This window comes from Amia ocellicauda, chromosome 12, assembly GCF_036373705.1.
Source record: "Amia ocellicauda isolate fAmiCal2 chromosome 12, fAmiCal2.hap1, whole genome shotgun sequence".
In the NCBI taxonomy this organism is placed as follows: Eukaryota; Metazoa; Chordata; class Actinopteri; order Amiiformes; family Amiidae; genus Amia; species Amia ocellicauda.
The window spans coordinates 36,118,572-36,132,000 of NC_089861.1; the positions used below are offsets into that span (position 1 = coordinate 36,118,572).

At 39.7% G+C, this 13,429-nt stretch overlaps 1 protein-coding gene across 3 annotated transcripts in view; it reads left to right on the plus strand.

Annotated features, from left to right (window-relative positions):
* Positions 1-10,998, plus strand: part of etfb (electron transfer flavoprotein subunit beta) — a 31,994-nt gene extending 20,996 nt beyond the window's left edge. Inside the window, exons 3-7 of one of the 3 annotated variants that reach the window (XM_066719466.1) lie at positions 2,793-2,951; positions 3,457-3,519; positions 4,858-5,016; positions 8,926-9,115; positions 10,758-10,998. In XM_066719466.1, the coding sequence (XP_066575563.1) occupies positions 2,793-2,951; positions 3,457-3,519; positions 4,858-5,016; positions 8,926-9,096 (552 nt within the window). In that variant the 3' untranslated portion in view covers positions 9,097-9,115; positions 10,758-10,998. The remainder of the gene's footprint in view (positions 1-2,792; positions 2,952-3,456; positions 3,520-4,857; positions 5,017-8,925; positions 9,116-10,757) is intronic. The other 2 variants (XM_066719468.1, XM_066719467.1) reach the window with 2 other exon arrangements.
* Positions 10,999-13,429: the final 2,431 nt, after the last annotated feature.

The following is a 13,429-nucleotide window of genomic DNA, read 5'->3' on the forward strand; positions in this document are numbered from 1 at the left end:
TGATTATTATTCAATGATTAAGGATAGGCAGGGCCACCAATAATCTAATGTCTATTAACGTGTGTCAATTTCAGACTAAACAGTTAAACAGGAATGAGAAGATGTTTCTCTGCGTTGACAGATTTTATTTCTAAAATTATCAACAAAACAGTTTAATGCAACACACATTTATATTATAGCAAAACTAAATGGTATTACACATTCTAGAGTTATGAATCACAGAATAACATTTCTAATTGATTTCTCAAATGTCATGAATGATGAACTCCAAACTGTTAAACTTATCTGAACTTCGTCGCAGAGAGGCCTCTCTGTCTTCGGGCTCAGATAACAGCACACGGCACGAGGTCCATGTGGTTTGGAACAAAAGCAGTCCAGTTCGGCTTTGTCCAAGAACTTCCACTCAGTCAATGCACCCGGAAGTCGGGGTTCGCGAAGCAGTTTTTTCCAAACAGATTTTCCACTGGTTTGAAGGCTCCAAGGTTGTGCAAAAAATCTTCTTTGCAAGCAGGGTCTCTCACCGTACTTATTTGAAGACAAATTCTTTGAGGAAAGCAGGGCCCTGTTTGGTTCCAAGGGTCGAGTTTCTTAAGACTCAATAGCTATTTAAATGACTGACACTTTCGTATTCAGTCGACTTAGTCGATTGTCCAGCTGTAAAACTCCACTGATCAGGTGTGTACAGACGGGCATGCGCAGTTTGTAAAGTTCCTTATTTAATAAAGTCCTTTAAAAGAATTCTTCGTACGGCTCAAACCCAGTTTAACTCTTCTGTTGCCGGCAAAGACTTGGTTGGTTTCTGGTTCCGGTTCGGGCAACAGAGCTACAGGTTGAGCTGTGGCAGCGAGTTACTGGTTCAGGTGAGAGAGAGAGAGAGAGACCGTGCGCTGTTCTTTATACGCCTGTCAGATCAATAGGTGATTTGGTTCTTGAGTTTTTGAGATTGGATTTCGGTTTCAGCCCCAGTGTCCTATTGGAGGGGGGTTTGATTTATGACTGATGTCAATCCATGCCATCTTTTGGAAATGCCGGTTGGCCCGGGTTCGTAGATCTGTGTCGGGATTTCGGCTCTCGTCCATTTCAAAGAGTTTTTATTACCTACAGGCCCCCTCCCCAGACATCTCAGAGCAGGATTCCAAACTATTTGGCCTATTCTCGGTGCCATCCTCCCAAACTGTCACTTTGATGTAAACCAGTCCCACGCTTTAAGGAAATCTGATAACTTTGGGGGGGAGAGGTCTTCCTAAGATCAGTGCTTCAGCACAGAGCTAAAATGCTCTTATCAAAATACACCCAACATAATGCTACATCATCGACCACATCAAACCAGAGGAGCTTTTCCAGATCAGCAGGGACACACGCACCCGGGGACACAAATGGAAATTGGGCTTTAAGGCATTCAAAACGGAGAACAGGAGACACTTCTTTACACAGAGAGTAGTCACAATCTGGAATAAACTACCCAGCGATGTGGTAGAAGCTGAAAGTTTGGGAACATTTAAAAATAGACTGGATAGGATCCTTCGATCACTAAGATATTAATGGACACCAAACGAGCACAATGGGTCGAATGGCCTCCTCTCGTTTGTAAACTTTCTTATGTTCTTATGTAATCACACGCTTACTCTCTCACCCACACTCACACATAAGTTTGACTGTTTTTGAACTGTTTAGGAATACCTGGTCTGTAGTATTCTCTGTTGTAGTATTCTCTATTGGAGTAAATGTTCTTACTACACTATTAATGTGCATGTGTCTATACCTATATTCTGAGGCTCTCAATAAATTCAGTGGTTGGAGTTAATACTCCTTGACAAGTTCTGTTTTTACTTTCTGATTATGTTTCTGGCTACATTTAAAATCAAAACATATTGATCATTTAATAATTGTTGACAAAGTGCTAAAATGTTTGTTTTCAACTCCCAAATAGGTGTCCAATGATTGATAAATAAATAATTGATTGCTAAATTATTGTACACTAATTGAAGTAGCTGTTTAGTAGGGTCATGATTTTGCATAATATTGCATGAATGACTGCCTGACACATAATTTATTATTATATTTATGATTAACAATCAAATGATTAATTTGAAACTTAGATTAACTTAGAAACTAGTTTCTATGAATAAAGATACCATCAGTTGTCTTCTTATGAATGACTTGTTTGTCATTGAGTCAGTGTTGCTGATGCAAAGTAGGCCCTTCATTACCAAGCACCAAGTAACTAAATTAGGATACAATTATTAGTAATTTATAGTTAAACATTAAACTGTTGGTTACTTTAAAACTAACCTTCATCTGGGTGATCACAGGGATATGTGAATATTTGATCTGTTAACTGGTTGCATATGTCAGATTTATCGCATGACTCCTTAGGCAGAGAAAAGCTGTTGCTATTTTTAAAAAATAGAGTAGTTTATTTTGATACATGGTGTGGCTGCTGTATTTTGTAGTTTATTTTGATACACTTAAAATTAAGGTATTTGGTATCTTATTTTGAAATACATTTTGATGTGTCTTTGCCCATCCCTGCTTGTTGGTAATCTCAAAATAACTTTTCTAGTAAAATAAAGGATTAAACAAATATAATGATAAAACCTGTACATTTTAGGTCTCAGGAATCAAAACAAATTTCTGTAGAGCTGTATGTACATGATAAAGGAGCCTTCTGTTGGACTTGAATAGTGTACTAGGCTAAACTCATCATGTACATTAATTGTTATCTTGGTGAGTGTGTTGTAGTGTAAAAGAAATGTGCCTCATGAGATTTAACTTTGTGATCTCCATTCTAGGAAACTATCCGCACAGCTCTGGCAATGGGAGCTGACAGAGGAATCCATGTGGATGTTTCTGGGAAAGATTATGAGAACCTGGGCCCCTTGCAGGTTTCCAAGATCCTGGCAGCTCTGGCTAAGAAAGAAGATGCTTCACTTGTGGTGCTGGGCAAGCAGGTAATCACCACTGCTAGAATAGAATCAAAGCAACATAATGAGCCAAGTGAAATGAGTAGTTTGAATTGAATATAAACATATTCAGAGTACATTTATATATATATTTTGGGGATATCTAAAATAATTCCAGGCATCATCCTTTCAGCAAAATATATATTTATCAGAATTTTTCAGGAGATTCAGTGTGCCTTTATTGATTTAGTTCTACATTATACTAGAACTGACTACACTGGTGAACTGTTTTTGTATTCGGACTACAATGTGAACAATCACATTTTTCTATAGAGACATCATAGCTTGAGGAAATCATGAGAGGCAGTTCAGAGTGCTATAAACTTTGTAAATTTGCAAATCTCAATTATTGAGTTATTTGTAAATGCAGATCTTTATTGTAATGGTTGGCATATTAAAGACAATTAGTGAGACCACATTCCAAATTCTCAACTATTCTTCCATCTGAACCTTAGTCTTCCTTGGTTGAATGTTCCTTATTTTCTTACATTAGGCCATTGATGATGACAACAATCAGACTGGACAGATGACAGCAGCCATGCTTGATTGGGCCCAGGTAGGACATATTATTTTATTTACAGTTCATAAATTGGGGGGAGAATAGAGATCGTAGAGAGCTTCATCACAGCTCAGATATATAGGATAAGAAAGTGAGCTCACCACATCAGTGAATATTGAACTGAACTTGCTTTTATGTTATAAGTTACTTACCACCCTTAAAAATGTCACCCTCACGCAAGTTGTTCCTATTGAACAGTTTTGCACCACTGTACATTTACTGGTCTCTGTACCACCTGTAGATGATAATCACTTATACTATACTTAACAGTATAGTATAAATAAATAAGAAAATATTGCATATTGCCATTTCCCAAATTAAAGTTGTTAATATGAAGTTATCCCATTAGAGACCCAGTACAAGCCATGGGGAACAATTACAAAAACAAGAATGTAATCTAATCCTGACAGTGTTAATCTCTTCAGATCATGTTTCAAATAATGAAGGTATCAGATTTGATGCTGCTTCTCTACATCAGGGTACTTCAGCTCTTGCAGAATTTAAACATAGACTTTGACCAATTAAGAACATATGAACATAAGAACGTTTCCAAAGAGAGGAGCCCATTCGACCCATCGTGCTCGTTTGGTGTCCATTATTAACTAAGTGATCCAAGGATCCTATCCAGTCTATTTTGAAATGTTCCCAGATTTTCAGTTTCAACCACATTGCTGGGGAGTTTGTTCCAGATTGTGACAACTCTCTGTGTGAAGAAGTGTCTCCTGTTTTCTGTTTTGAATGCCTTGAAGCCCAATTTCCATTTGTGTCCCTGGGAAAGCTCCTCTGGTTTGATGTGGTCGATGCCCTTCATGATTTTGAAGACTTGAATCAAGTCCCCACAAAGTCTCCTCTGTTCCAGGGTGAAAAGGTTCAGTTCCCTCAGTCTCTCCGAGTAGGACTTTCCCTTCAGACCTGGAATAAGTTTGGTTGCTCTCCTCTGAACTGCCTCTAGAGCAGCAATATCCTTCTTGAAGTGTGGTGCCCAGAACTGCACACAGTATTCCAGATGAGGTCTAACTAGTGCATTGTACAGTCTTAACATTACTTCCCTTGTTGTTACTCTACAGTTTTGACAATATACCCTAACATTCTGTTTGCCTTTGTTTATTGCTTCCCCATATTGTTTGGATGGAGAAAGTGATGAGTCCACATAGACTCCTAGGTCTTTCTCACGCTTTAGTTCATGTATTATTATTATTATTATTTTTATTTCTTGGCAGACGCCCTTATCCAGGGCGAAATCTAGTTCTATTCCTTCCGTAATATAATTATAGTGGACATTTTTGTTACTTGCATGTATTACAAATACAAAGTCTCTGGTTTGTGTTTTTTTAGGGAACGTTTGCCTCAGAGGTGGTTATTGAGGGGGACAAGATTAAGGTAGTCCGAGAGATTGATGGCGGCCTAGAGACCATACAAATTAAGATGCCAGCAGTTGTGACAGCTGACCTCCGCCTTAACACACCCCGGTATGCCACTCTGCCAAATATCATGGTGAGTAAGAGGCAAGACCTGTTTCCAAATTTAGATTATTAAGGTAGATCTGTTATAATAGTCACAATTCAAATGTAAAAGGCTGTTTTCATAATGGAAAAGAACATCTGTCATTAACATATCATGGTATTAAACTCTGAGCTAAATTAGATTTGTTGTTCCTTGCATAAGGCTAATGTAAAATGTTTGAATTATAAATAAAATCTAGTTGAGGTTCTTGAGTGAATACATTGCCAGCAATTTACATGGTTTATATACGACAGGTTTATATGAAATACGTTTGGTTACATTCTGTGCAGAATATGACCATTTAGCCAGTGCATGCTCAGACTTTCCACATGTTCTGTGCAGTATTAAAGTCTGCTTGTCGCACTCCATGTAAACATAAACGTCTTATCATAGCAATACTAAATGCTGAAACAAAACAAAAATAGCCTTTAATGATAAAAAATGCATCCCCCAAAGGGGGTGGGGTTTTGTCTGTTTCCATAAGAACCTTGTAATTTTATTTTTTATTTTTTTTTAAATATATATATATATATATATATATATCCAAGCAGCTTATAGGCCCCTGTGTATATCACTCAAACAGCCCCTTCCTGTTTGTATATAATGTGATGCGCACACAGGAATTTCCTCTGTCGTTTTGCCTTGGAAGCCTACAGAGTCGTAAGCAAAGCTCTGTTTTCTTGTCTTTCTCCACTAAAAGTAGAAATTGCGGTTAAGTTTATGGTAGCATATATTTCTATACATTGCTCTCGATCGAGTCACAAGATGTATATATCCTATATTACACTGTGTATTTAAAATAAATTTTACTTGCATACGTGACTCAGCACTGATGCGTCCTCAGCTGCTTTGTTCACGAATATATAGATATATAATAATAGAATATATCAGACAAATGTATATCGACTAGGTCCTGTGGTTGTTTTCTTCCCTTGTTGCAGGGTTTTCCTCTCCACAGCATGCGGCTTACGCACCGGGGCTTGTGTCCCCGGGTCCATGTGTCCCTGCTGATCTGGAAAAGCTCCTCTGGTTTGATGTGGTCGATGCCTTTCATGATTTTGAAGAATTGGATCAAGTCCCCACGTAGTCTCCTATTCCAGGGTGAAAAGGTTCAGTTCCCTCAGTCTCTCAGTAGGACATTCCCTTCAGACCTGGAATAAGTCTGGTTGCTCTCCTCTGAACTGCCTCTAGAGCAGCAATATCTTTCTTGAAGTGTGGAGCCCAGAACTGTACACAGTATTCCGGATGAGTTCTAACTAGCGCAACTCAACAGCTGCAGTTCCTCGGGCTGCGCCTGGACTCGATTGCCATGATCACCTTGCTGGAGAGAGAGTTGCTTCCATACGTGTATGTCTCTCCCTCTTCCAGTCTCCCTCTATCAGAGGGGTCTTCTCATGGCAGCATCACAAACCCTCCTGCTCGGTTTCCTCAGAATGAGGCCCTTGCAGCTGTGGTTTCGTGCGTTGAACTTCAGGCACTTCCTGCTATTCCTTTGGGACAGTCATGTTTTACTCAGGACAGACCACGTGGTGGTGGCTGCCTATATCAACAGGCAAGGTGGTCTCCAGTCGTCCAGGCTGTTCCTACTTTTGCTGCAGCCTAGGTCCCCCAGCTTCAGAATGGTGCCTCCACCCGCTATTGGTCCAGCAAGTGTGGAACTGCTTCAGGAGGGCAGTGGTATACCTCTTCACAACAAGACAGTCCACCCATTGCCACTATGGTTCTCAGTCTGTCTGAGCAGCCGGAACAACACCACCACGCTGGGCGGGCCTAGGTATCGATGTGGCCCGCACGTAGCCGCACTGTCTTTTCTATGTGTTCCCGCCGTTCCCACTTCTGGTGGTCCTGGAGATGATCAAGAGAGAATGGGTGACAGTCCTGCTGGTAGCGCCCAGTTCTGGGTCTGTCATAGGTGGTAGTAGCTACTATTCAGTTGGCTTCCTCTACAAGGATGAAGCATTCCTACCGCTGGCAGATGTTCCAGACCTGGTGCCAGGACAAAAGCCAGGACCCAGTCACTTGCCCCATTGTTTTCAATTTGCAATGCCTGCAGGAGCTGTTGGACAAGGGCATGTCCCCATCCACGCTCAAGACGTAAGAGTGGCTATCTCTGCATGTTATATCTGGATTAATGGAGAGCTGGTGGGGTCCCACTTCTTGGCCTCGCAGTTTCAGAAAGGAACGCGCAGGCTTCGGCCTCCTCACGCCCTTGCCCTGCCGATATAGTGCTGGACGCACTTTCCAAGGCCCCATTTGAACCACTGCAATCAGCTGACCTCAAGCTTGTGTCGCTGAAGAACGCGTTTCTCCTAGCAATTACATATGCTTTGACTGTATACTCCTCTTGTCTACATTTTGCAGGGGATGGTTCCAGGGTTATGCTCAGGCCTAACTCTACATTCCTCCTGAAGGTAATATCTCCCTTCCACGTGAACAGGCCTGTAATGTTGATGACTCCTCCTCCAAAGAGGAGGATGGAAATTTGACTGTACCTGTTATACTCTGTGAGGGCCCTCAGGTGCTACATGGACACCATTGCTATGGCCACCATCGGCTTTTTCAAGGTGCCACTTGGCAGACATTTGTGTGGTTGTGAGCTGGGCCTCGCCGCACACCTTTATTCAGTTCTATAAGGTGGATGTTACAGGACTGGCCCCCCTCTATTGGGAACCCGGTTTTGGTGTCAGTTGAGCTCCAGTGGTCCTGTGAAGCACAGGCTCGTGGCCTTGTACTATCTACCTGTCTTCCCTCCTATATCAGCGTATCTTGGTAGGTTCAGCCTCAGATGGAGCTTCAAAAAAACACTTTGAAGGTAAGGCCCTGTCTAGCCCACTGTGTGTATAGTTCCTTGGTACACAGTAGAGCTTGTGGCCCCACTCCTAGCTTTGCTAGTTGAGCAAAGTTGAGCTCCTGTGTTGAGTGGAGGGGCGCATCAGCTGGCCTCCTGTTGCCCCACTTTGTATATATATTTAATTGGTAAAAAAAACATTGGCTGAGGGTGTAAGTGCTGTTGGCCCTCCCCTCTCTGAATTACCTGTCAGAATAGCGTGACTGAGATCTTTGCCCCTGGGAACCCCAGATGTAGCCTTGAGGGGCCCCTGTGGCCTCTATCCAGAGCTGGTAAGTGGAGGCCCCCCTACCAGGTTCAGCCTCGGGGCAGGCTTCCTTATCTGTCCACTGCCCTGCTCCCTTGTGACGGAATGCTTTCGACTAATCGAAAATAATGGTAGGTTGCATATACAGCCCCGGTTATCTGACAAACAAAGTATTGCCCAAAGGTTGCAAGGTTACTATGGAGTCCAGTCTCCCGGCAGAGGAAGAATTGTGTGCGTCACATTATATACAAACAGGAAGCAGGAAGGGGCTGTTTGAGTGACACAAACACTGGCCTATAGGCAGCTTGGATAGAAAAATGTTTTGATGAGGTTTCTATGGAAACAGGCTAAACCCCCTCCCCTTTTCAACAATGCTTTCTTTTTCAGATAAGAATACAGTTGTAAGATACATAGCCAATTAAATGTAATATTTATTTGAGCTCTTACCTGCCAGTGACAAAGTTGAATGTTATGGACAAAGTGAGGTATCGAACAGGTAGAGGCTGCATGGAAAGGACTGAGAACTGTAGACTCTTAATGCAGTCATAATTTCATTTAATTGCTGTTTTTGCTGTGACTCCTTGTACTATATATAGCAAAAAAAAAAAAATCTATATGTAAATGTTGTGGATGTCTGGAATAAGCTAACTTCCACGCTTCTGAAGTTGATTCTGTAAGATCCTTTTAGAAATGTTGGCTTGAGATCTTCGGATCAATAAACAATTGTGCAGGAGGGATTGAATGGACTCCTCTCATTTGGATATGTTCTTACTTACTACACCGTGTTATTCCCCTGTTTCCTCAGAAAGCAAAGAAAAAGAAGATTGATTACATGAAGCCAAGTGACCTGGGAGTAGACCTGATCTCACGAATAGAGGTGGTCAGTGTGGATGAACCCCCACAGAGAGAAGCCGGAGTCAAAGTGGAGTCTGTGGAGGACCTGGTCAGCAAGCTCAGGGATTCTGGGAGGATCTAGACAAGAGTAAGGTACCCTGGTGGGTTACTGAACCAATCTAATAACATTTCTTTAGCATTCTCATGACCCTGCCCAATATTTTAATTGATACTATAAATCAGTTACTTGAAAATGGCTGAGTAGCTTTAGTGCTTTGAATTTACAGAAAGCTATTTACAAAGCAATGTTGAATCAGCTATAAAAGTAGTTTTCCTTATAGTGTACAACATATCTGATTAGAACATATTTCAGTTGGTACTACCTTTATGTATGTTTACCACTTCACTGAATATTTATGGTTATTTTGCAGATATAGTTTGACTTCCAAACTCAAATTAAGCTGACCTAATGACTGACTTCTAGCTCCCATTAGACAAGAACAAAGAATCTCCACCTTTATCATAAAGTATGTCCTCAGGTGTTTTAATAATTTTCCACAGACCTTATTTATGCAGTACCTGTATACCGAATAGCATTTCCAGAGATCATTTGGAGTGTAGAAGCTCGTGAAGAGGTTGCAAGCATTTACATGCACTGTTTTAAAATTACTATTAAGAACATTTTTAAGAAACATCCGATCCAAATACTACATAGATTAGTGATAAAAAAACACATCACATACATTAATCATAAAGCTGTGTGTCTAAACTAAAGGCTTTTTCTCTGCACACCACTGTGAAAAGCCATCTTGTCCTATTGAGTGACAGTGAGCAGTACCTCTCAGGGTGCAGTGGCACAGAGATTTCCCTAAAAGCCCAAATGGTGGTTTCACGCACCTCTAATGAAGCTGTCATTTGATATGTTACATTTCCACCACATGAAAGGTTACCAGGTGTTTTGTACCTGAAGTCAGGAAGTTAGGAAAAAAAATAGCTTTGTTTACTTTAACACGAGTGCTGCTAAACATAAAACACCTTTGTTGCCCGTCTACTTTAAATTTTTATACAGCACTAAGCCAAACTTTTTGGTCTCTGTAATTCACAAGGTTTGAAATACAACATATATTTCTCAAAGTATTTTTTCGAACATGAACCGCCATTTCCCCTCAGCAGTAGACGGTGCGCGAACCCCAGAATTCCATTTACAAGATCAGTGACCGCAGTCATTTATAATGAGGTTAACCACTGTTATTATTCTGTCTTTACTATAATTATATCAGTTCATATTTTGACTTATGTCGCTCTATATTACAACAAGGAATGTATTTAGAAATGTCATATTTGTAATATAAGTAATTGTGAAAGCCAGACACAATACACGGAGAGAGAGTCTCGGGTTCGGCGGTGTCCGACTTTATTGAGCTCACTGGCTCCGTAAAGGTGGGGGGAAAACACAGACAATCGGGGGGGAAAACGAAAGCAAAACAAGAAAACAAATGTCCAAATAAATTTTGTGAAAATATATTGTCAGTTTGAGGAGATATCCTGTCTGCACACTGCATGCAAAAGAGTCCAAAGTCATCACAAATGACCAAATCAAACCAAATCAGCTATGGAACTTACTGGCAACTGGCTAAATTGAGAGTTCCAAAGTTACCAAACAAATGTGTATTTCACATTTACCAGTAATAACAGCTGTAAAAATAATGTTGATTTAGGAATTGTATATATTTTTTATATTACTACATTCATATTGCTGCAAAATACACAGTCCTAAACCCAATTTTGTTTGTTGTTTTGCAGGAGTCTGCAACTGGGAGCTGCTGTGGTTGGAAACTGATACCAGAATAAAAGACCTGACCCTTTACTTGAACTGAACTGGATCAACTGTTTCTATTTCAGAGTTGCCCCCCCTTTCAATTGTGGCAGTGTAAGAGCAGATGGAATTCAAAATGGTTGCTCAAGAACACCCTGTTCACAGAATTCAGTTTTTGATTTGTATACAGTTTGTAATTAAATAAATATTTAAGGAATTAAAACCTCATATCTCACTTGTGATAATTATTCTGCTGGATTTATACAGCATTACAAAATGAGCAATTCATATAGGGCTAGATATTCGTAGGGTTTGTACACTGCACAGAGGGGTTTGCTAGAGCGCACATGGCAATTGCTCAAAAATGTGCATTATTTGCCATATTCAAAACCTTGTTTTGCGCGGCGCAATCCATTCTGTGGCTTTCACCCTTTAATATATGCAAGGCACAAAATGGGGTGAGTGGCTGAAATCACGTGTGATTTCTGCTATGTTCGTAGCTGTGCGCCGCACAAAAACAAGTTTGCGACGTGCAAAATAATAAGATGAAAACCATAGCATTCACTCACAGGCACAGCACTATTTCAGGGGACAGCGACATTCCAGTGCACAGTCAACAATGGTTCTATGTGAGCCCCACCTGAACAAGTTCCTAACTTTTTTGACAGAATGACCATACATATGAAATGTAGTTGGTAGTATGCAGTGTCTGTGGTAATTGCTAGTACTCCTGTTGTTTATATTGATTGCCCCTATGTCCCCTTCCCTATTAACTATTAACTATGACTATATCTTGTCTACAATTATTAGCTCACAAATCTAGGGTGTAGGACTTGTATTAACTGTATATTTTCTTATGCACTTACGTAATTTTGATCTTGTAATTGGTACTGTTTTGATCTGTAATTTTAGACTCTATTGCACTTTTATAATGCTGTTATGTTTTGTAAGTCGACCTGGGTAAGGGCGTCTGCTAAGAAATAATAATAATTTGGACTGTAATGCTGCACAGTACACCTGGCAACAGCAACCCCGACACAGGCTAAGATGCTGCAGGGTGACCAGTCTCATACACAGTTTGCCCCCTCATATGTTCTGCACATGAGCTAATATAACCATGAGTGCATTCACTTATCATAGAGCCATATAACATACATACATAAACACACAAACACACGTGCACACACACACACACATTTGTTATAATTTCTTATTATTCCCAAATTTATTTGTTACTAATTCCAATAGTGGAGTCATATACAACTATTTAAGACTATTATTTATTTATGGCTACTTAAAACAGGTTTGAGGGTCCTATACTAATCTCTGATGGTATAGTGGTTAAGGAACAGCACAATAAACCAGGTGTAGTTGGTTCAAATCCCAAAGAGTGCTGTGATTTATTTTTTATTTATTTAAATTTTATATACATATTTATTTCTCCCCTGAAGTTAAACGAGAATGAACAAATATAAGGTGATTAATAAGGCTTTTATACACGTTCTCTTCATTAGAATTCCTGTTCATTAACATAGGTCAGGGAACGTGAACTCCTACCAAATGTTTGACAATGCAAGGAAAATGAACTCATTGATATACAGTTAAAATGGATCATTAATCAAATTCAGCCAAACTAAATGGAAGAAATCAAATACAATAACTTTAATATAGCTGCAAGCAGCAATGCAGGGGCACAAGTATATGTCTACACAGTACCACTGAGTCTAAAACATTCTAATGTATTTCAATACAGCAGAGTATGACACTTGTTGAAATTTGATTGGCTCATGGCAACCATCTCGTTTCATCAATCATATTGCCTTTAACAAATCTGACAGAGAACTTAGCCAAGGGCATGTGTACAAAAATCCACATCAATCGTACCTGTGGTTTCACAGAAGATGATGTTTGAAAATTGTCCAAAATGTGTCATATAAACCAATCTGGCCACCAGTCCATGTGGCATATGGCTTTCATATTACATATGGCATCACTCTACACATCTGTGTATCACTGTATGAAGTGTATTGTTTGTATAAGCTTTTGAAAATTACGGCAGAAAAATTATAATAATACTATTGAAGCTTCCAGGTGATTCCAGTCAAGAAATGTATGGTTTCAGACTCCTAATAATATAAATCAGAGGAAGGCAAATTTTGACAAAATCAATTTTCATGGTCAAGTTCCCCCCTCTTGTGGTCAAATATGTTAAAGTACAAGCCAGTATTAATCTCAAAACATCAACTACCCTGATTTGATTTCAGTATATCATTTTTAATTTAATTAGTTATAATATAAATAGCTCTGGTATCATAATAAATGAGTAAACACTTTATTCTACAAGTCTCGTTTGTGTACATCAATCTAAAACTTGTATAGCTTAGAACTGCTGCAGCTTTTCAATTCGCAGTTTAGTTGCTTACTTTTTGTTTCATTTGGTTGTCACATTAATTACTGATGTGAATGTTATTCATAATTCCAGCTTGTAAAAGCTTTGTTTTTCATTAAGGGGGAAATAGCTCCAATTATTAATATTAAACGCCTCACTGAGTATGTCCGTTTAATGGGGTGTAGCTCGCACAGTACACGTCTTATGTTCACCCTTTCAACTCTACTGTACAGAGCCAGCGATTCTGTACAGTTCAGTATATAATGGTGT